This window comes from Grus americana, chromosome 4, assembly GCF_028858705.1.
Source record: "Grus americana isolate bGruAme1 chromosome 4, bGruAme1.mat, whole genome shotgun sequence".
NCBI lineage: Eukaryota > Metazoa > Chordata > Aves > Gruiformes > Gruidae > Grus > Grus americana.
Window position 1 is genome coordinate 56,686,597 of NC_072855.1, and position 23,366 is coordinate 56,709,962.

The following is a 23,366-nucleotide window of genomic DNA, read 5'->3' on the forward strand; positions in this document are numbered from 1 at the left end:
CACGTGTTATCAGGACAGCAGGGCATTAGAGGTTTTTTGTTCTGGAAGATATTCAGGTGAAACATACTGTGAAAAATAAACTTTAGAAGAAGCAAGTGTTCACACAATATCTTCTAGTAGCTACCGTTAAAATTAATTTCCTGCCAATCGGGTCATTTAGGACAGAAGGGGATCAAAAGTAAAAGCAGCATGAAATTTTACTAACAAGTGGTCAAAGCATACACGCACAAAGACTTCCAGTGAAGCCAGCACCAGGAGCGGCAGAGCTCCCCGTCCTGCAGTAACGCAGACACGTGTTGTGCTACCGACAGCGCACGAACCATGGTCATGGCTGGTCTTGTCTACTCATGCTATTTCAGCAGCAGGGATCGCCCTGGCTGAAATCCAGCCCTGAGCCACCTAAGCAGCCCTTCAAGCCCTCCAGCTGGTATCTCACCGAAACTGGTCTGCCCTTCAGTCAATGGGTAAAACTCACATTTAAAGAGCTACATCACAAAAGTCTTGCATTTAAAAAACAACAACAACAAAAAAAACCCACCAGAAACCCCCACGAATACAACCCCCAAAACCCCCAAACAACCTCTCCCCCTACAAACAAACTCTCCAACTTGAGACCTGAATACTGACCAACAGCCAGAAGGAGCACTGGAGGTCATACCAGGGAAAGAGAGGAAATCAAATCCAGAAACTGAGTGTCAGTCTCTCTTGTGCAATCTGTTTTCACAGAATCAGCTAAATCTGAATTAGTGAATTCCACTTCAGCTTTTGCTCCTGCTGCTGCTATATCCATGGTATCTGGGAAAAGACTTAGACACATCTCTGGAGAACAGCATGGGTCCGGTGCTTCCAAAAGGCCGAAGTCAATACGTTCATGTGTCAGATACATGTGCCAGGGTAGCCGCCCCAGCTGCACAACACATGATGTGTGCTTTACATAGGGTGGGTCAGGAAGAAGCTCATTAAAGAGAAACGCTACAGCTCTGCTTGCAAAATCTCTGCATCCTTGTCCAGTTTTACACCAAAAAAATAAATAAATTTGGAGACCAAAACCTGTACAGAAGGGCCAGAGGAACTGTCTGGTACGTTAGGTACAGGTCCGTCACCAATCTTCCATATTATTATTTCATCATTGAGGGGACAATGTAAATTATTATGATTTATCTTTTTCTGTAATAATAATTATAACAAACTATTCTGATGACCAAATTCTGACTGTCTTACACAGGTGATGAAAGACAAGAGAGCTCCTTCTCGCTGAGCATGCTTTGCAGCGAGGGAGTCTCAGCCGGATGATTTCCTCTGAGCTGAATTTCTCTCCTGCATGGAAAAGGCCACGACCGCGCTCCCTAAAGGCATGCAGAACCTAATTCCCACTGAAAACATTCAGGGAGTTAGGCACATAAATACCTTTCAAATTCATCCTAGCTATAAAGAGGGCCTAACCTTTGGGGTGGCTTTCTGCACAGAAACGTGTTGCACCTCTTGGATAAGATGGGCAATGAGCAGAGTAAGGAGCCGAAGTGTGGCATTTCTGGGCAGCATAAGCGTGAGTCTGTGGCCACGTTTTTTTGGTGCATCTGCTGGGAAACAGTGCTGGAGGGAAGTGAGTTACATCACTTCTTTGGGTACTGAATTGTCACCACCATTATGGACATTCCCCTCGATGGACCTGAAAGCTGTTCCTGAACAAGTGAAGGTATCATCACGTGGCTGTTATAGAATTTAACAGGTTTTGTCTCATTTTCCCCATCCTTGACCCTTCCATTCTGACCCTTAGCTGTAAAATAGGTTTAAGTCCCACCAAATTCAAGAGTGACAACTGCACCCCAGACCCGGAATGATACGCTGCTATCATACCTGCTTGTACAACATAGACACTGGCTTCTTCTCACCTAAAACCCTTAAAGCAGAGTTGAGACAGGGTTATCCTACTCTTTGCCTGTTTGTTCCTATCGGAGGAGGATTTTGTAGGTAACCCACCGAGACAAGATCCTGCAAGTGGATACCCCCTCCAGCGTCAAATGTTATCTCAGCTAGCCAGGCCTGTCTGTGGTACGTTTTCGTTCAGAAAAATGAAAGGTTTTCACAGTGCTAATCCCTGTTACACAGACAATCTGCAGCCCATTTGCTATTCCTTTTTGGCTTTATTTTTAACAGGGCCTTAAAACATATTTTTCCTTAAAATGACAACATTCTTTTCTGCCCTCTTTGTTCGTGGGGCTTTGTGTGCTCATAAACAGTTTAAGAGCTCCCTTCACACCTGCGGTGCACATGTGTGCCTGTAATAAAGACTCTCTTATCTATCCTTCGCTGATAACTTAAGAGGACAGTGTTTAAGAAAAGGCACCATCCTTGCGACTGTGATGAACAAAACCAAACCCAAATCCCAAACCTACAGCAGTGACAGTAAGGTCAGCACGCCTGGGGAAGGCTCGTTAGAAATCTGCTTTCCCAGGGACTGAGGGGTGTCTCTAGTTTTGCTCTCTGGTATTTAAACCCTCCATAATCTAAGTCCATTGAAGCGCACCAATAAAAAATCCCCACTTGCATTTTAAATGAACATCTTCTGCCTATCGGGCATCTCCATGCACGAAGGTCTTTAAAAATTTTACAAATATTTTTTAATCAAGCCATCCAAAATCCCTCTCAAGCACAGGGCTAAATACGTGCTTCCCAGTTTGGCAAATCAGGAAAGCAAGCAGGGGAAAACTAAACATGAAACTTTGACTTCTAAACTCATTCTTCCAACCACCTGATAACTGTTCCCCTTCAGCAGTCCAGCCAGTTGTTTCTTCTATGCTTTCAGATAAAAAAAATTCTTGCATTTATAATAATAACCATAATAATACCACCACCTTTTAATGTATAATTTATCCCTGTCTACCACTGTTGTTCAGATAATAATTAAACCAAGATTTTTACATGCATATAGACAAACATGTAAGCTAAGAAAGCCTGAGTTCCTACATCTGAAATCCTTAGAAAATCTTGCACCACCTAGCACATTTTATATATCTGTGCAACACCAAAACTTAGTATTTCCCACGTAATAAAAGATGCATCTTCTTTCCCACTCTAGTCAATTCTCTAGAGGAATGAAGGGACAGAGTCTTCCTTATCCTTCCTACTGGCCCCAAAGCTGGAGCAGAGGGTCTCAGGGGAAGGCAAGCAGACCTGCGACTCCTTTCCAGCTGGCAAACCCTGCTCAAAGACACAAGGAAGCAGCCTGTACCATCCCAAGGTTTTGCTCCATCCTTCCGTGACCTCCCTGGACTCCACATTGCTTATTTGGATAATCACGCCAAAAATACTTCTCAAGTAGCATAATCTGAGCTATGCTAAAGCTATGCTGCTACTCAAAAACAACTTGCTCAGAAAATGCCCCCCAGAGACTTGTTTACACAGCGGGGAGCGGATCAGCACGCATTAGACTGCCGTGCTGTGACTTCTCTTTTCGGCTGCCTCGTGCCGGTTAGACTCTGCTTGCGCTGCCATCGCTGGCCGGGCCCCGGCCCCGGCGCAGAGCTCTCCGTGGAAGGAAAACCCAAAATCAGCCTAACCACAGGACAGTTTGGGATCAGCAAGACTTTCCCAGCCTCTTTCAGCTTAAGCACTGCTACAAAGTCTGACAGAAATTTCCCTCCACAGAGAAAACCTTAATCTTCTGGTTAGACGACACCACACACTACAATTTGATACTTAATAAATTGTCGCAAAGCTATAATACAAGTATTCACTTGGTCACTTATCCTTTTAGCAATAAAAAACAACTGAAGTTCAGTTGCAATTTGTTGCAGCTGCTGTGGCAAGGACCCCCTCAGAAAGTAATTTCCAGAGGATTCTTCTTGTTAAAAAGCCATTTCCTTGGCGAGGAGTGGGATGTCTGGAAGATAGCAACGGGGACAAAACCAAGCACAGAAGTTTACAAGCATTCCTGAAGAGCATTTTAGAAACCCTGTATTTATTCAAACAATTACAAAAACATTTTATGCAGCTAAGCAGCTTAGGCCCTCTACCAAAATATAAAGTAGACTTTCAAGCCTAACTTTCGACAGGTAGTTGTGCTCACTACCCCTAAGATGACACGTGAGGCACCATCAAAACTTGGCTTCTCCCTGGAGAAGGTGTGGAGAGAGGATGGCAACCTTCTGGTTTCCCGGTCCTTCCACGGCTTGCAGGATTTCCATTCTTCAGTTCTGACGCACACCCATTCTCTCTCCCCACCACAGGAGTTGGTTGAACTACTTGGTTATGAATAATATACGTTGCAAATCTAGCTTTGTTGGGAGCAACAGGAGATGAGAGGGTCTGGAAGAACAACTTCCAGTCTCGCTGGGCGACCCCATAGTGTTCAGCTCACATGTTATGGCATGCGGTCGGTTATGTGGGTTGAGATGGTATCGTTATTACTACCTGAGTGGATGACAAACTGTAATTTAAGAATGACACATCTGGTAAAACTTTCAGGCTATGCTAAATACATGAAACAATCTTCATATTTACTTGGGTAACATCCCAGGAAGTTAATGAGATAATCCCCCGCAAAGAGAAGACTAATGATGCCAGGCTGGTTATCTCCATAAATGCTCATGAATTTATCATCAGACAACACTCCAGCCATGACACCTTCTCTAGCCTGCCAAACGGTCACCCCGTTTCCTGATGCAAACACAGGATAGTGGCCTTCTGCTTCTGCCATTATTGTTATTATTATCCCTTCATGTTACTCACCATACGGTCTCTCTCTCTATGTAAAACCTGTATGTTAACTATTTAATCACAATTTGTAACTCTTTCTTTGGTAAGGAATGCCATTGTTCTGTGTACCTCTAAAAGAGGAAGTGGCCATTTGACATCTCTTCTCTCCTTCCCTCCCACCTGAAGAATGACGGGGAGATGATGTTTGAAAAAGAAAGCAAGTATCCACCCAGTACCCGTCTTACCAAAGAGGAGAAGTAGGAGACTCACCACTCAGTCTCTGTGTCCTGGAGAACCTGATGCCCCACAAGATAAACACCAACTTTTCTTTTTTAAGATAGACAACAGGATCCTGACTCTCCCAGGAAATTCACAATGAACTGGATGGGAAGCAGGCTCTGCTCTCTCATTTTCAAGCCAAAAGAGAAGAAACAAAGAAATAGAAGTTCTGCAGTCTGCACTAGCCCTGCCAGGTCAGGCCATCAGAAGCTTCATTTGGCCATTTTTCACTCAGCTGCTACTGAAGACACGCTGCGAAGACAAACTGTCTGCCAAGCCCAAGGCTCCTTAACACCACCTCTTGCTTGCAGCTCTATGTCATATTGGACAGAGGTTTTTCTCCTTTTAAACCCATGCTCTATAAAAACTCAGCCTGAACAGAGACCATACGAGCCAAAGCACCTCTGTGTTATACTCCACGTGAACACACCCACGGTAAGAAAATCAGGGACAGCACTCAGGCACACCAGTAAATCCAGCCATAGGAGCGGGGTGCAGGTCGAGTCTTCCTTAGCACTTGCAGTACTGGGAAGCCCAAAATCTATTTTCAGGAGTGACTTCAGAAAACAACCTAAGCTATTTGAGATTGGACGCAAGCCCCAGTTAAACACAGGACCTAGATTTCTATGGCTTCTTTTGAGTTGACATGAATACTTGACACTGGCCATCCAGAGTACCGTAGCTGTACTTGATGAAACACTAGAGTTTTGTTGTTAAAAAAAAAAAAAAAAACAACAAAACAACCAAAACCCAAAACTAAAAGGAGGGGAGAAAGTCATATGAAAGCAAAAGGGTTAAGTACAAGATGGTAGCACATCTGTCAGTACCTCTTTTTTTGTCTCTTTTTTTTTTGACACGGTCTAAGATCTTTATGATACTTCTGAAAATTAACTGAACTAAGTTAACGCCAACTAGATTAGTTAGGCTTAGCATTTTGCATTTCTGTTCATGGTTTTACATACAGTTCTCTCCTCCCCTTCCAGAGACTTTGTTTTACAGCAAAATGTCCAGCTTTAGGATCTTTGCAGTCTGTCAAGAATAGGTATACCATTTTCTGTAGGAACACATAGCAAAAGAAACAATTGTGGAAACTACCCTGCTCTATGCAAAAGGAAAAGTAAAGATGCTTTTCCCCCATCAGATGCATTACTTTCCCTGATGCTGTTCTAGTTAAAGAATGAAATTCCCAGAATAAAAGTTTTCTGCTGCAACATAAACCTATTCTGTTTGCAGTTGCTTTTAAGAGATCTCCGCTTCAGGCCTTTCAGACTTGCAAGAGAGAGCTCGCACTGACAGCAAGTCACTGCTTCACTCAACACAAGCTGCCAAAAGCCGCAGAACTGAACCCTGTCCTCTCATTCACTGGACCGATAAATATGCTTTTAAAAGCATGCACAGCCTGCTTCACACTTACATGATGCACAGAGAATGAGGCAGAGGGCTTGCAGAGGGAAGCAACACCTCATTCCCGAGCATGTGCAGAACAGCCCACCTTCGCTTACTGCTGAAAATGTGAAACCAGTGCCATTTGCACTACATATGTGCAACATGCATGTCTCCGAGATTCATTACTGTGCATAGGAAAATTCAATCATATCAAAGCTTAGCTTTAAGAAAGTCCCAAGAGGCTGAACCATGTGCTTATGCACTTTGAGGGAGAAAAAACCAACAACTCCTAAACTTTTTTTTTCTTATTTGTAGCATTGCTCCGGTCTTTCCTTTAGTAAGAACAAAACAGCTGCTACATGAGTGAACCCCACATTCCCACTGTGTGTTTATAGCCACTCATTTTCATAACTCAAGTTCTGTTTGTGTGAATGCAAATGTATAGGGCATAGAGGGATTTAGAGCCGATTCCAAGAAAACTCTGATGAACAAAACTATTTTATTTGAAAACTGATGTGGTTTGGTCATTTAGCATGACCATATGTATCCTTTTATGCCATCTCTCTCTCTAACACTACTTTCTGTAGTTCATTCTAGAGCAAATGAGCTTGGAAGTACAAATTCACCTATTTTCACATTTCATTGCAATTTGAAAATTGCTTTGTGTTCATGAAATTTTCCATGAAAATAAATCTGCCCTTCAATCAAAAAGGGAAAAATTATACTGAAGAAAAGTGGCGGTTTGGGGACACATATGGTCATTGCACATCCTATACTTGATCAAAAAACAAGAGATGAATGTTCGTGTTCTCTAAAGTTTTGCAGGCAAAATTAATTTTTAAAAAGTAACAAAACAAACCTTCTGATCTTCTTGGCTTTTGTATGGGCCTTTCACATCCATGGATATGAAGCTCATAGAAGCTGTTTTCAACCTAAAGGTAGCAGAAACACAGCCTAGAACATAGCACTGAAGGACAACAACTTCCAAAGAATTATCCTCAGTTCTCTAAAAAAAAAAAAAAATTAAAAAAATCTAAATACACTTGGAGTTTTACCAATGCAGGAAAAGCAGAGAGGCAGGTTCTCGTTTTCTTCCCCATTTCTGTAGCGTCATACAAATTTCAGCTCCTCAAATCTGTCATAAATTTCTAACGACTGCAGCGCCGGCACCAACATGAAGTCCTGCGGTGGGACATGGTGACAAGCCGCGTGCCAACGGTGGGCCAAGTGGGGACTGCCGGCTCCAAGCCACGACGAGTGTGTGCGTGTGTGCGTGTGTGCACGTGTGTGTGGGGCACGGGTAGCATGAGCTTGGCAGGGACTTCTGCAGGTCTCTGCTTTGAAGATGTCCTCCAAATTAAAGTTTTTACATATACATAAAACTTGTTTGGACTTACTTAAAAAAATTCTCAGATACACAAAACCTGACGAGGAAAGCAATGCTCAAAAACCAAACAGAAGCAGGAGCTTCATGGGACTCCTCCTCTGCAGAGTTAAATTCCCCCTAGACAGACGTCTCCAGGGTGAGGCATTTGTAAGTACAACTGTAAAAGGACCAAAGGCTCAACTGACAAACCGTGAGATATGAAGTGCTTGCAAGATACATCCGGTGTTGAGATAATTAAAATCAAAATTAAACTTGTGCTATATTTGCATCTGCAAACCATCAGTTAATCAAATGTAATGAGTTAATCAGACTCATTTTTCTGAGGGCAAAATGTAATCATGGTTCATCATCTTTTGTGTTGTCCTTAAACTCTGACAGACTTCCCAGACAGAAACTAACTCTTCCTAAGTATTTGCACACCCAATAGCACATCAGAGTCCTGGAGGTTTTCTAGGCATTGTTGCAACATTAATAGGAAATAGTTGTAGCAAAGCCACTTTATAGCAGCTTTTGCTCTATATTAAGAAGTCAAATAATAACAACAAATTGAAGGGGACACCAAGCATTACCCAGGAAGGACACAATACTCTGCATCCCATTTTTGCAATCAAGAGACAAGCCACTCGGCTATTTAGCAAGACTGCTGCCAGTAAACCAGTATGTCTCCCAGATTCCTAACAGCAAACAGCAAGAGCAAAGAATACATTCTCTGGTGACCTCTGCAGATTTAGCAATTCTGTATTTATTTTTTCACCAAAAAAAAGTGCTAAAAGCTGTTGCTGGATGTAATTTCTAGGTACTGTAATTCATTTATTTTTAATCCCATGGAGAAATAATTTATACTGTCTTGGTTGCTAGCTATTCAAGATATTGTGGTTACATTTTTGGTGTCTTTGGTACATTTTATTGTAACATTCTCAGGGCACTGCAGTCAATTACTACATCTCATGCTGTTTTACTTGCTACAAAGCATCATCCAAGCATTTTCTAGCAAGTCCTTGTGGGTAACTACGTCCTGTTCAAGAAACACATGTATGTCCATGCACTGATAGGTATGAGATCAGTGTCAACTTAGCTATTTGGATTAATGCCTTTTTTGGTTTGGCTTCTGTGGTCTCAAGCCTCTTAGCTCAAGCTGTGATAATGTTTAAAAAAAAAAAAGGCATTTTAAATTAAACGAAGTACATTTGGAATACAAAGGTTTAGCTGTTATCTGTCTATTGTGCCTCTGCAGCGTTAAAACTTGTCCCAGCTTTTTGCTCCTCTCTCCCTTTTCCAGACCTCTTTATCTCTTATTCAACCCCACAGTTGTGCCAGTCCCCTCTCTTGGCCATCCCAGTTCTTCCCTTCATTGCTGCTGCTCCCGTCACGCACGTGGGGGAAGTGGGGAAGTGGGAGGGACAGTCCCAGCACGAAGCACAAACCCAACCCTCTGTGCAGCAGCAAAGGGAACAAGAGACACATCTTGCTGGGCAAAGAGCCCAAACAATGGCTTGTGGCCAGGACTTGGAAAGGGCAGAAGATAACAGTGCCCATGTATTAAAGAAGGAAAACATCTGGAAATAAAGCTTGGTAGGTCTCAGCTTACCAGATCATTAAAGGCGGTTGAGTGTGGAGGAGTGCAAACCCCAGCGCTGACGGAGGGGACAAGCCTCAGAGGAGAGAGGGGACTATAACCCAGAGGCAAAAAGTCAAAAAGATGGTGAAGTGAATTAGAGAGGGTAGAGAGCCATCGTTCAGGAATCTGTGGAACGGCTATGCCTTTCAATCACAGCTTGATTATCCCTTTCCCACATGGGATTTTCTCTTTCAAGTTGCATCGCTATAATTGAGCGAGAGCGCTCACGTGGGAGAGCTTGCCCTAACACAGTGGAAGCTGTATCTAACATGCAGAAAAAATCATCCATCATTGTTGCTAATCTGCAATGTTGCCTTTTTCATTTATGACTCTATTCACTGTATTGTATTTATTTAGAGAGGTGGTATGTCCAGAACAATTTCCTAGAGAGACTACAGTACTGAGGTGTCGGCTGTTCCTAGAAGCCATTTCTCTAAATCAAGTTTTGAAAGGAAACTGATGGCAGACAGTATGTAGTGCTGACCCCCAAAAAAGTAACGTTGTCTAACATGCACTGTACGGTCCTATTTCTGAGCATATTTTTCCCTTGGGCAAATGCTGTAGATACTTTCTGATTCTCTGTGAAATTGGGAAAACATTAACAGTTTGCAGAAAAGGGAAAACAGGAGTGACATTGAAGAACAGTGAAGACAGTGAAATCTCACCGATTTAGCACATCAGTGCTTCTCATTCTCTGCTGATCCAAGGCAGTAAAGGGAATAAGAACAGAAAATAAATAATATTCCTCAGAAAGACATAAAAATGTACCTCTTACTAAAATTCACATTTGCCCCACCAGTCCCTCCAGCAAGCCGGATCAGCTTGCTTTGCTCATGTGAGTATTTTCATTAATTTGAACTGGAACTTTGCCTGACGAAGGAGCGCAAGATCTTCCCTTTCTGGGCAGAAGCACTGTAACTACCAGCTGAAATACATCAACACTCCAGATAAGCCATGAACTATTGTATCCGTTGATTTATTGCTGATTAAAGACTCTCAAGTTGCTCCTGGTCCTGAGAATTAATGTAACTGAAAATTTATATGAACATATTAAAGAAACATTCTGAAAGCGTGTTAGTCTACCAAGCTGAATAAGGAAATAGGTTGCTGGCTGATGGTCCTTTCCTCAGTTTTGGTGAGAGTCCTCTGATTTCCACTACACATACCTGCAGAAAGTTGAATGCGCAGCTCAGAGCTGTCACGACAGCCAAATTCTATTAATTTTCCTGTAAGTTGCATATCCTTGGTCCTTACTAAAACTAGTTCCTAGATGTAAACAAGAAACTCAACTCACCATCTAATGTTACCAAGATATAAAAGGTATTCCCACTTTTGATCCATTATAAATTCCACACTAATGCAACAGACTGTTTTAGAAAGAAAAGCATAGGCCTGTTCTTTCAGCAAATGACATGCAAAACTTCAGTACAAAGTCCCATAATCTAAACAAATCAAGTACTAACCTAATAAGAGAGTACTTTAAACAAAATTATGAAAATGTCATGTCTAAATTGGTTGCAATGTGTGACACCGCTGTTAAAAAACGCAGCGGCTTACCAACCCTGCAGCTGGAAGTATCACTAAAGATAAAGCATTATCGCAAAAGTTAGTACTTTCTCTTTTCTTTGCAATTCTAGGTTAATTGTGTCGCTTCAGGCAGACAGCTGGAAGTAACATTTACAATTACTGGTAGCAAATCTGCGTCATTTTCATGAACTACATTTGCGTGAGACCACGCAGGAGCCAGGGACAGAGTCGCAGACAGAGAGGGTGAAATCAGCACTGACAGCCCTTGACGGGAGGTCAGGCTTTGCTCCCCGGGAGCCAAAGTCACTGATTCTCCAGGGGTCTTTGCATATGCTACGAACACGACATCTTAACGTGCATGCCATCTCTTCTACCATCACAGATAATTCCTGTGTTGTCTCTGACTTTAAGTCTACCTTGCGAGTTCATGCCAGTAACTAGAAGTCCCCAGCAAACAATCCAGGTTGGCAAGAAGGGGGTAAATCTTGCGAACGCAACCGGTAGGCAGTGCAACTTGTTTTCCAGGAACTGGGTGAATTATAATCAATCATTCTCTACATTGCACTGGATACACATTGAAGTGCTAAAGATGTTGTACGCAGGGAAAGGTGGCAAGACTTCCCCAAAAGGCAAAATTATAGATCGTGTTTGGGGCTGTACAAGGCAGCCCCACAAATCCCACAGCCCGTGCTGAGACTGAGATAACACTCAGTGGGAAAATAGGTTCTATATAGTGATTTTTTTGTGAATTCACTGAAAACAAAAGAAAACCCAAGGAAAACTTATAAGAAAGTGTATCATGCTCCTGTATTTCCTCAAGGTGATTCAACATAGTAATTATTACAATGTGCACTAGGAAAGAGCACAGTACTTTAGTAATATGAAACTTCAGCACAGCATCTGTTACTAAACTTTGCTTAGAGGTAAGGAGAGGCGACCAAATTCTGAGTAAATTATAAAACAATTGAGTGGCTAGGGAAAGAAAGCTTGGAGGAGTTTAAAACCAAATTTCTCACACGCAAAACCCAAAACTACCGCCACTGTTGTTATGCCTGCATGCAAACCCAAACGATAACATTCAATTATTAGGAAGTTGATGTGAAACACTTCAGCAAATTCAGTGGATTGCTTGAATTTGCAGCTTCTCTGCTGCTTTAAGGAAAACAGGCAAGACACAGACCCTTCAGGCATTGAGAATTTTGCCTTTTTAGTGCTGAATGTTGGCAGCTCCCTTGCTGCTATGCTGTTTGTTGCTTATGAAAAGCAGCTGTATTTGGAGGTATTAATAATACCCAATAGTATAAAATCTATATTTTCTGAAGAAGTCTACCTCCTTCGACACCACAATGCACAACATTCATACCATCCCAGTTGAGACTTGATAGGGAAGTAGAGGACTGATGGCTTAAAATGCTGCTTTATAGTTTACCAGAAAGATAGTTGAATGCAGATAATTTTCTATCATCAGACTTCCAAGTTTCCAAGCAGGGTAGAGAGGAAAGAAGACTACATAAGCAAGTCAGGGTCTTTCTTTCATAAAGTTTCTATAATTTTTTTTTTTCTTCCTAACACTAACCTTCATATTCAGGGCTGATGCTCCCCACTTATCTCAACTGGACATAACCAAATAAAACTTCCACAACCACTAGAGTGTATTTTGGACAAGAAACCCAGAATTTATTTTCTGTCATATTAAGCAAATGAATGTGCCTTAAACTATACCACTGGGACAGCATGCTTTTTTATTCTCACCATGGAGAAAGATATCAGAGATCTAATTGCTAGGTGTGTTTTGTAAAACCAAGTTTGTTTCACCACTCTAAATGCAGTTTTCACTTCATGCTCAAATTTTCCTCACCTGTTCAAATTCAATTCATTTAGTGTCTGAGAGTTAACAAGAAATTTCTTCCTTTACTTCTAGCAGCCCTGTGAAGGAGTCAAAGAAATGCTGAAGATGGTATTTTTTTAATTACTCTTTCTTCCATCAGTTATTAACCCTACAGAGAAAAATGAAAGGTTTAAAACCTTCCAACTCCAACTTACACAGTTCTTAACACCAGTTATGACATGATATTGTCCCAGACAACCCTGATGAAGTAAATTAGTTCATTTAACACAGTAAGGCTTTGAAAACAATGTGAGGGGAGCAATTATTTGCATATAGCACACAGACGGACAGACACTCGAGCAATGAAGCGATGTCCTACCTCTCCTTGCCGGTGATAGTGCTTGGGGGGTTTTCCCATCTGCTCTAGCATTTTGCCCTTCTTACTGCTAGCAAGCGTCAGTCCCTGGTGGATGCCTGCAGATCTGTTGGTTGCCTGAGTTGGAGCCTCCCCCATCAGGGTGGACTTGATGGAGTTCACCTTGGAGCTGGAGCTGTCTAGCTGGGAGCTCTCCACGATCAGGACCGCGGCTAGTAAGAGGAGACAGGAGGAGCACTTATTCCACATCAGCACGATCATCTCCCCTCCCCCCAAAAGGATTATCTTTTTTTTTCTTTTTTTTTTTTTTAAGACAAAGAAAGCAAAAGAGAGGGAAAAAAAGTTTTTAAAAATATCTCCCAAAGTTGTTAACAAAGCAATGGATTTCAATGCCACACACTCAAGGAACTGCTGTTCGCAGAGACGCGGGAGAAAAATAATTAAAAAAAAAGAATCCCCTAGGAAAAAAACGCGTCAAGTCTATAGGCACTGAGCAACTATCGGGTCTGTGAAGTGATGGCTTTTTCCTCCAGGTCCTCGAAAAGTCCACGCAATTCTTTAGTAACTGAGAGCAATAAGCTACGAGGCAACTGCACCCAGGGCAGCTTCCCGCCAGTGCAGTCACTAGCACGTTTGCTTAAGCTTCAGAGGAAGAGTGAGTGAGTTGCTTCCCCCCACTCCTCCTCTCTTGCTGCACAAGCCAGCAGAGAGGAAACTCAAACCAGATCCAATCCAAGCAGCACCGGCAAAAACTGGGCTTAGTTTTCTTTCACTCTCTCTCCCCCTCTCTTTACTTTTTATTCCCCTCCTCTTTCTGTCTTTTGCCTCAGCCTCAGCAGCCAGCAGGAGTGAAAGCGCCCGGTCTCCTCCTCCTTCTTCTCCTCCTCCTCCTCCTCCAGCCCAGCCGGTGCGGGGCGAGGGGCTCCGGGCATCCGGCGGCGGGGCGGGCAGGGCACGGCAGGGCAGGGCGAGCGCCGGGGCTGGCCCCCACCCGCGGCGGGAGCGCCAGGACACGGCCAGAGGGGCAGACCCGTCCCCCCGCCCCCCCCGGCGGGCTTCCTGCGCTGCTCCCCCTCGCACTCGGGGGGCTCCGGCGGCCTCTCGCTGCCCCCTGTTATTACAGCCGCCGGCAGCGGGTGTCCCCTCCCCGCCCAGCCCCAGCCCAGCGGAGGGACGCGCCGCGCAGGGACTCTCGCCCCCCCGTCTTCCCCCCCGCTGCGGAGGCCGCTCTCTCTCCCCAGCCTGGCGGGTTCCCCCCTCTCTCCGGCCGGGTTCTGCCCGCAGCGCACAGCCCCGGACACCCCGCTCCGGTACCCAGCCCGGACGCGGAGGTGAAGTCTCGCCGAAAGGGACGGCTGCCGGCAGGTTTTCCACACGGGCTCCCCGAAGCGCGCTGCCGAACTGAAGCATGTGTCGAGGTGCTTCAGCTGCCCGAAATGCTCAGAGGTGCAAAGCACGTTAGTCCTGCGGTGCTCAGAGTGCTGGGTGGCAGGCAAATCCTGCCCGAGCCTGCCAAGTCCACTGCCTGGGTACAGAGCACGTCCAGCCACTAACGGTGCACAGCACATCTCCTAAACGGGACCCTTCACAGTGCCACTAGCAACCCAAGGTATTTATTTCATATTCATCTTCTCCGTTTCCTTGGCGTGAGCACACATCTGTCTGCTGTGAAACGTCCAGGTGCTACTAACTACACCCACACGCTCCAAGGCACTTGGATCTCCCTGCCGCAGCGCCAAAACACCGTTTTTCAGGAAAAGGAAGGTAAACACGGACACAGAGTGCAAAATTAGCAGAACTGTGGTAATCCCAGTTCTTAACTTTTCCCTGTTACCTGCAAAAGACTTTGTGTGGAGAACATCACCGTGGGGCACTTGTGTACTGCTGCGGAGCAGCTACAAGCCCTTGTCTTTCCCCTGGACATGTGAGAGTGAGGTGGAGGGAACAAAAGGTGGTGAGAGGAGCAGCCCTCTTGCTACCCCACATGTTCCCGTACAAACTCTGCCACATCTGGGAACAGTACAGAGAATTTTTGTGTTTTCCCCCTCTTCTGAGGGGTCCCTCCTCAAAGCTATCAATCCTTTCCAGTTACTCTACCTCTTTACACAGCAGAAGGGGTGAAGAAGTAAAACATACCTGAAATTTCATTTCTTCTAAATTACCAGCTGTGCAAAAGGAAGTTGCTAAGGCAAGGAGTACCAGGGAGGAGTGGAGCACTCTTTTGGCCCCAGCACTCCTGCTCCCTCCTGGGGGTTTAGGAGGTCTCTGCAGGAATACTCAGTGCACCACACCTCCTTGGGTAAGTTTCTTAAAATGTTGTCTATCGACATGTGACTGCTAGCAGTGTGTCCTAATGTCAGGGCTTGTGTTCTGTTAAACAAAGTATCTCGTAAACAGTGGATTAATTTATATCTTTTTCCACAGCTCAAACCTTAGAATATTTTGGGTGGATTTAATCCCATCTCACAGAGCAGATTTTTTTTTTTTTAATCTTTCTTATCTAATGATCTTTGACCTTAGGGGATTATTAATGATTTTTTTTTTTTTAAGTAACAACTGAAATGATATACTGACCCTCAAGACTGGATTTTAAACTGTTCTACAGAGCATGGCATTTGCTCTGACTTGGGCTTCAGATGAGCTCATGTTTACTGGTTTTTGAAGTTGGAAGCAGTTTTATTAGCACTTGATTTCAGAAAACTAGGTTCAGGAAAAAACCACAAACACCCCTCTTCCCCCCAAATGTTTGCCACCTTCACAGAATTTCCTTTTTCCATCTTTATGCAGCCTTAAATAAATTAAAATTACACTTCTATCTTCATCCTTGATAATTCCTGAAGACATTTGTAAGGAAATGTTTCTAAAAGATCAGAAAGCAATCTGCAATTTCACAAGAAATTGATAAAAGCCAGTCCTTTTTGATTGTTTTTGACACCCAGCCCTCCTGGTGTTTCACTCCTCCCAAACCCAAAAGCAACCAGGAAAAGCTGGAACAGATAATTTCATTGAAAGCTGGCAGCGAGTCGTATAAACACCACACACACGCACAAAATGGGTAAAATCACAGCCACAGAGAAACACGCAATCCACTCAGACATACGTACGCTGGGTATATACACACAGGCACAGGCAACCTCATGATGTCCACCCACCCATTCATACAGGATCAAGCTGAGATGGAGAAACACAAACTGGTAACAGCTCCCTGATTTCTAATAATGCAATCCTGTGTTTTCTCTTCCTATTACCATGGACAGCCCTAGTCACATCTTGTTTTCTTGCTGGGGATAAATACACTGCAGAGGACACTAGAGTTACAATTCACATCTCTCTTCCTGGTATTCCCGATATATGCCACCGTGGAGCCTTAGCCCTGCTCTGTCCTGCTTCATGCATGGTACCAAATTTGTAAAAATATCAAGTCGGCAGGTTCTGCAAGATTACCACAAAAACTGGACAAGCAAACTGTCATTTTCTCACCCCCTAAGACATTTCCTAAAATTATAGCTGGGCCTAGACTGTTGATAAAAATATATGGGACACTGTGTTAATTCACCCTTCAAACAACCTTCTTCTCCAACATGCTTTATACAACTTGGAATTTATGGTATATTTAACTAGGCTCTGAATCTGTTAACTGACTTGTTTGTTAACTTCGGGGGTTGCTATTGCTGTCACCTTCAAATTATAATTTTTTTTGGATGTTATCTCTTGCGTGCACTCAAGAAATACCTCCACCCAGTTGCCTTTTGCTTCACTGAGAGATATAAGATGGCATATCGCGTTAGTATTCAGATGTAACAGATACGGTTTAAAAAAACCCCAACCCCTTCCCCCCCCCCCCAAAAAAAAAAATACCCACCTGTGTTTCTCTTGCACAGGAAGGAACAGAAATTTCTAAGTCATTGGTGGAGTATTCTCCACCAGAGTTGCTTTGAATAAGGGAAGATTACAAAGAACAAAATAAACTGATGAGACACGCAAAGAGAATCCATGACAATAAAAAACACAATATGATGACCTCATGCGAGTATCATTCAGCTCTTCCTAAAATAAATAGGATATGTGGTATTAAAGAGAGGCACACAGCACCTAAAGGACCAGACTGTAAGTAGACTCTAAATTAAATATCTATGAATATATTATTAAAGTTATTGCTTAAGTTAATAAATGTCAAAAGCAAGCCACATTCCAATTCCTTTCATGTAAATAACAAAGTCCCCACATATTCATAACCTCTAGAAATTTGAAGAAAACTAGGGAGGAATGCTCAAAGCTTTTCAGATGTTTAACAACAGGTGCCCAAACTCTTTTTTTTTTTTTTTTTTTCCCAAATCATTCCAGATTTAGTTAAGTATGAAGTCCATCAGTCAGCTGGATTCAACTAAGTTTCCAGACATTAATTTACATTTAGTGGGAACGGAAGTAGGTATCTTTCCAACAGGGCAAGACCTGTCTTGTAACTCCCTGCTCTGAAGAGAAGACAGCTTGCCACATCTCTGAGGAAACGGGTTATGCTTTGCTACCCTGCCAGATGGTTCCCTCCAAAGGAAGCAACGACCCACGTCACTGCAGGGCAACTGCTGCCAGACCAACGTGCTGCTCAACCAAAAAATCAGAAATAGATGGACAGAACACTAAACCTGTGTTGGGGAAGATTTGTTTGGGGTTTTTTTCCCCCCTCAACAAAAGCATGATATATAGATATACCTGTAGAGAAACAAGCTAGTTGGTATTTTGTGGGGGTTTTTCCCTTTTAGCTAGCCCACGCCTTGTGTACTCCAAACTGATCAAATACAGGCTTCCAAGCCTAGGTGTGGATTTCCTATGTTTCTCATTGCAGCAACTCTTATGTCCTTTAAACACACAGATTTACGTCACAATACCTACTCAAATAAGATGGTATGGAGGCAAAAATACCAAGAAGCATCTCTGTTTTTCAGATTTATGACTGTGCCACTACAACCTAGATTTTGAGAGACACCAAGAACTTCTAAAACACTTAAGTGCCATAGGGCATCTAACAGAGGAACCAGATACAAAACCCAGTGGTTGTTAAGTACATGAAGTTCACTAGGCAGAGGCTGTCACACTTCTGAAGATCAGGCAGGAAGAGGGTTCACCACTAAGTTCACCAGTAAGTTTGGGTGCCCAGTTTGGAGAAGCTAAGGCTCACATTCTTTCCTTTTTTTGTGTGTGCGTGTAGTCAAACATTTCAGAGCAATACAGTTTTTTGCCCTAAATGGTGTTTTGCAGTTAGGCATACAGAATAACGGAAGAAGCATCACCCCAAAAACCACGGTCAGTGGCAAATGCTGCATAACACACGGGATGGTCACTAGAAATCTCTCATCACGTACCATATTGCAGAGACTGAACCTGCTCCTGACCATTGCGTACGTAACCGCAGATCTTCCTGGGGTCCTCCAGAGGTGGCCCTTATGGGAGGCAGATTGTGTGGAGACCCCCATGCCCATCTTTAACTGCTGATCTCCCCTGCAGGTTGCCAGTAGGCAGAAGGAGAGGCCGTGCTGGTTACAACCCAGGCGCACGGAGCTCAACAGCCAAGAGGGCAAACGCTCACTGAGCACGAGTGAGACCTCCAGCTGCAAACACGGAGAACTACAGCAGTGAGCCACAAGTACTCGCTTCTCATTTAATGTTTAAAATATACTCATATTTCAATGCAGAAATATGCGTTTGTATCTCTTTGGGTCTAAATTAGTGTGCCTTGTGTAAGAAAAGTAGGTTTCTCTTTTGTCTTATTTTCACCCACAAAGAGGAGACACACAACAGAGTAAAGCTTGTATTTATTTCTAAATCAGGTATTCGTACCCTAAATAAATGTTGGAGGTTTATGTGTTCCAAACACATATTTCTGTTTTACAAAGGCTTTGGTATTTCTTTAAATTAAACTTGTTTATAAATGTAATGGGGAAAAAAAAAAGTTAAATGGCCTTAAACAAAGGTTTTTGTAGAATTTTTCCAGTTTCACTACTTATCCTTGCCAAAATAAAAAAGGCAAAAAAAAAAAAAATCAATTTGTTAGTATTTTAATTGAAAAATATCAATGTTTTAATTGCTTTTCTACTATCTCGTAATTTTTCTGGATGAACTCCCCCCTTATATTCTTTGCCAGGGAGTTCCATTAAATTCATTGTAGCCCTTTTTTCATTTTTCTTGTAGGGAGGGAATTTTATGGGGGGGCAGGAAAGGCATGGAAGAGTAACCTTTTTTTTCTCTTGCCTTTTTTTCCCCTTGCCTTTTTTTCCCCTTTTGTCTCTGAAATTTTTTTAAAGAGGAAATGTTTGGAAAAACCAGAGTCTAGCAGAAATCAAGACAAAAGCAAGAAATAAAGGAACACAAGAAATCAGTATGTTCAATTTAAGGACAAAAAGGAAATACAATGAAAATGGGGAGATCCTTTACCTGACCTCCTCCAAAGGGCCAAAATTACATGCTGTAAATGCAAAATATTATGTGCCAGATTATAATCCTGTGTATTTTACAGCATCTATATTTTAAGCCACTTGTCTTCAGTTGAACCATTTTTTATTTATACCAGCTTTAGTCCAGTCTAATGTCCTATGTTTTTCTTTCCCTTAAATAAACAAAATTACCTGTTCTTCAAATTAAATCTGTTTTTAATTCTATATAAAGCATTTTGGGATACTTGTTGTATGAAAGACATTCTATAGCACAGAGGTGTATTGGTTTTTGTTATTATTTTTTAAGTTCACCACCTGTGCTGAATTTCCATTGCCCCTTACAGCAAGTCTCACAACTTGGATATGGCTAAATCTCCCTTAGCACTGCCCCTAGGGCCTACTCTTTTATCTAACTTCTGACTTAAAAATTCAATTGGGACCATCAAGCAACATCTAGCTTAGCGATACAACATTTTCTTTAAAAAAGCATATTTAAGGAGGTCCTTCCTCCCTTCTGTCCTCTAGCTCTTTATGGGGACATGTTTTGGGTTCGTTTCTTTCCTTTTTCACCATTTTTGTGTTCACCTTACAACCAATCCCCCTCCCCAAGAAGGCTTTGCATAGCAAGCAGTACAGGAGCAAGGCAGCACAGGCACTGGTTGTAGGACGGGGACAAAGGGGTCCTCTTGCTCCAGCGTTTCCACCAAATGCTTCGTATCCTGGGACTGTGGCCCCAGCAAAGCACCCAGAGGACTGGTGGTGGCATGCAATACCTGAAAGCATAACAGGTGAGCGTCAGCTCCAGAAATCCACCCTAATGCAGGCTATGGCCACCACAAAACCCTTCTCCACAGGTAATATTTCTATATTAGCATCAGGGGAACCGCTCATTAGAGCTTATGCCAGGTTTCCACCAGTCCACAGGTGTGACCACTGCCCCAAGAGCTGGCCACTCCTTCTTCTCTTTCCTTCTTGACAGAGGACGGGTGAAAGCCGCAGCCCTACCCCACAATCCAAAAGTGCCAGGGAGCCCCTTCTGCAGCTGCCGGGACCGGCTGCCAGGCGGGTGAAGCTTTTCCTCATCCTCATCCTTCATGCCCGACCACTCTGTGCTGCGGGACGTGCTGCCAGCACAGTGCAGGGATGGCGTAGCGAGGTGCTGGCAGCGGTGGCTCAGCGTCGCTCCTTGGGACTGCCGGAACACCCAGTAACCAGAGCAAGCCAGCGCAGCGCTTGCTGGGCTGCTGCCACAAACAACCCCTGGCAGGGCTTTGACGCCGACTGCAGAACATCCCCGTGCTGACGTCGCGCCTGCGTAGCCCGGCCACATCAAGAGGTCCCAGCTCACCTCTCCTTCTAAAGGTTACCCTCTCCCCCAAAACCGTCTGCAAGCGCAGCCGCTGGTGTAATTGCTGCCTGGCCCAGCTGAGCCACGACGGGTGGCCCCGGCTGCAGCCGGAGCAGGAGGCACAACCGCAGCCCAGAGAGAGGCAGGCTCGCAGCGTGCAACCCCGGTCACGGAAACAGGAGAAGAAATATCGCATCCTTTGATTTCTGTATTTTTGGGTCTAATTCCTAATGCCATGCTCCTCATGAGCAGGAAGGCAAATGATGCAATAAAACTGTTTTGAAATCCATATTTATGATTTTTCTCCTGCTGATTTTTTTTTCAAGACAGCAAGTACTGAATGTTACTGTTGTTCCTCATAAATAACTTCTTTTCCTGATTAAAACAGTCCAGGATGGTGTCATAGTTAATTAATGACACTGTGCTGCCACTAACTTAGTTGCTCACAGTTCAGGTTTTGAATCAGCCCGCCCCTCTGACAACCATTAACCCTTCAGAGCTGGAATCACTGATTTCTTGGGAGGACAACAAAAGCAAAGGGAAACACTCCCAGCCCACTAAAATTAATAACCATCAATAAGCATTGCTTCAAAAGCCACGTGGAATAACCAGTCAATCTAAATTATTTTAAGCCATTTCATTTTTTTCTCCAAAACATCTTCACTGTGTCACTGAACTGAACTCAGCCTGACCACGCTCCCAAAGCGGTATACGTTGCAGAGAAAGAAGTACTTTCCAAAAGGAAAGGTTTCAGCAAAACGCAGCAAAGGTGGGGGTCTCGTGCCGGGGAGGCCAGAAGTTAAACCCTCTGGTCTGCTCGACGGGAGCGAGCTGCACGTGCAGAGCGAGAGGAGCAGCAATGGTCAGGCAGCGTTTTTTCCTCCTCCTCCTCCCGTGTCCACGTGCAGGACTGCTGCTGGCCCCACCACAGCGCTCCCCGGCACGAAGCGCCGCGAGGAAGACGTATGAGAGCTGTGCTGTGCATGCACAGCACGTGGCTTTCCAGAGGATCACAACACGCAAACCAAAACGCAAATTTGCGGTAGCCCAGAAAGATGGCTGGCTTGATACGGAAATAGCTGAAATTTCAGCCTCCCTTCCCCAGCTGCATATGTTGAAGAGTTGTTAAAACAATAAAAATACTTCTAATTAGCAAGTCTACATACACCCATTTTCTTTGCAATATTCTTGGCAATATTGGAGCCAAGTTACTCAAACTTTCCAAAGAAAAATAACCGTAAGGAAAATTCCCTTCTCAGGAATGAAAGCAGCAGAAAATTATGAGGCTGAAAAGGGAGTTAGAATGGAAACCATTGTGCAACCTTAGCTATAATAAGTACTGAAAAAGCTGATTGCTGTTTATTACATTTATCTTGTGTTTTCTGATAAATGGAGTCACATCTGAAGACTGTATAAAACAGCAAATGTAAAAATATTTTCAAACTTTTGCTTTGGCTTGCAAACCTACCTTAAACAAATGTTTTTGGAGCTAGGATGGTGTATCTACAGGCTGTAACAAATATCCCACTCTCAGAGAAAGAGTAGAGCCTCTGCTTTGCAAAGAAGGAGTTAGGGAGGTTTCTTCTTTCTCAGTGTGATTGCTCAATTCTACTCCCCATCTTTATTTAAGAAAAAACCTAAACGATAAAGAGAGAAGTCTTCTAGAACAGAAACCCCCACGCAGGGGTTTTTAGCACAAGTATATTGCTGTAGATTCAGGAGATAATATGACATGGCAAAATTCCTTATCTGCAATAGAAGAATTTATGCTGAATGGTTAGTTCATTAGAGTCCAAATCTGTCCTAGTAACAGGCTAATATGACTGCATTTGATAAAATAAGAATCTGGTATTGATCACTTATGAGCTGCCTCTCCAATTGGGTTGTGCTCTAAAAAAAATGTAGACTTTATAAATAATTGTCCAAATAAGGGACATCTTACTTCTTAATGAAATAATGTTTTAAATGTCATTCCTGACCAACTTAGTCCTTTCATTCCAATATGCTTGCAATGATTAGCAATATATGAATAAAGTAAATGTCTAAATAAAAAGTAATTTAAAAAAAAAAAAAGGAACATTTCGTTTTGCAAATAGATTTCATTTCTGGGTTTTTTTTTTAAATTCTGGTGTGTTTCAGATGAAACAGTTTTGCCATGGAAAAGCCAATTTAATGACTTCTTTCTGACCACCTACAAAGATGTGCTTTGCAGGGAACATTACGTTTGTTGTGAAAGAAAAAAAATAACATTCCATATGCAATTTTCACAAAAGTGGGAGAAGAACAAATTAGTATCCCACTCTTGCATAGCAGAGAAAAAGAACCTCAAGCTAGCACCGAAGATACCCCATCTCTTTGGTCTATCTGTTGTTGAAAGTGGACAGAAAAAAAAGAGGTTCAATCCATATCATTTTAAAGACACTGCCTATACAGCTGCTAAATAAAGTAGCAGCAAAATCCGGAATTATGGACTTTTTTTCCCCTCTAAAAT

At 43.1% G+C, this 23,366-nt stretch overlaps 1 protein-coding gene across 3 annotated transcripts in view; it reads right to left on the reverse strand.

The window, feature by feature from the left end:
- DKK2 (dickkopf WNT signaling pathway inhibitor 2) overlaps positions 1-23,366 on the reverse strand; it is a 62,292-nt gene that overhangs the window by 29,719 nt on the left and 9,207 nt on the right. The window contains exons 1-2 of one of the 3 annotated variants that reach the window (XM_054824285.1): positions 15,236-15,275; positions 13,103-13,311 (exon numbers count right to left, since the gene is read on the reverse strand). In XM_054824285.1, the coding sequence (XP_054680260.1) occupies positions 13,103-13,237 (135 nt within the window). In that variant the 5' untranslated portion in view covers positions 13,238-13,311; positions 15,236-15,275. Of the gene's footprint in view, positions 1-13,102; positions 13,937-15,235; positions 15,276-23,366 lie in introns of those variants that run through there. The other 2 variants (XM_054824284.1, XM_054824283.1) reach the window with 2 other exon arrangements.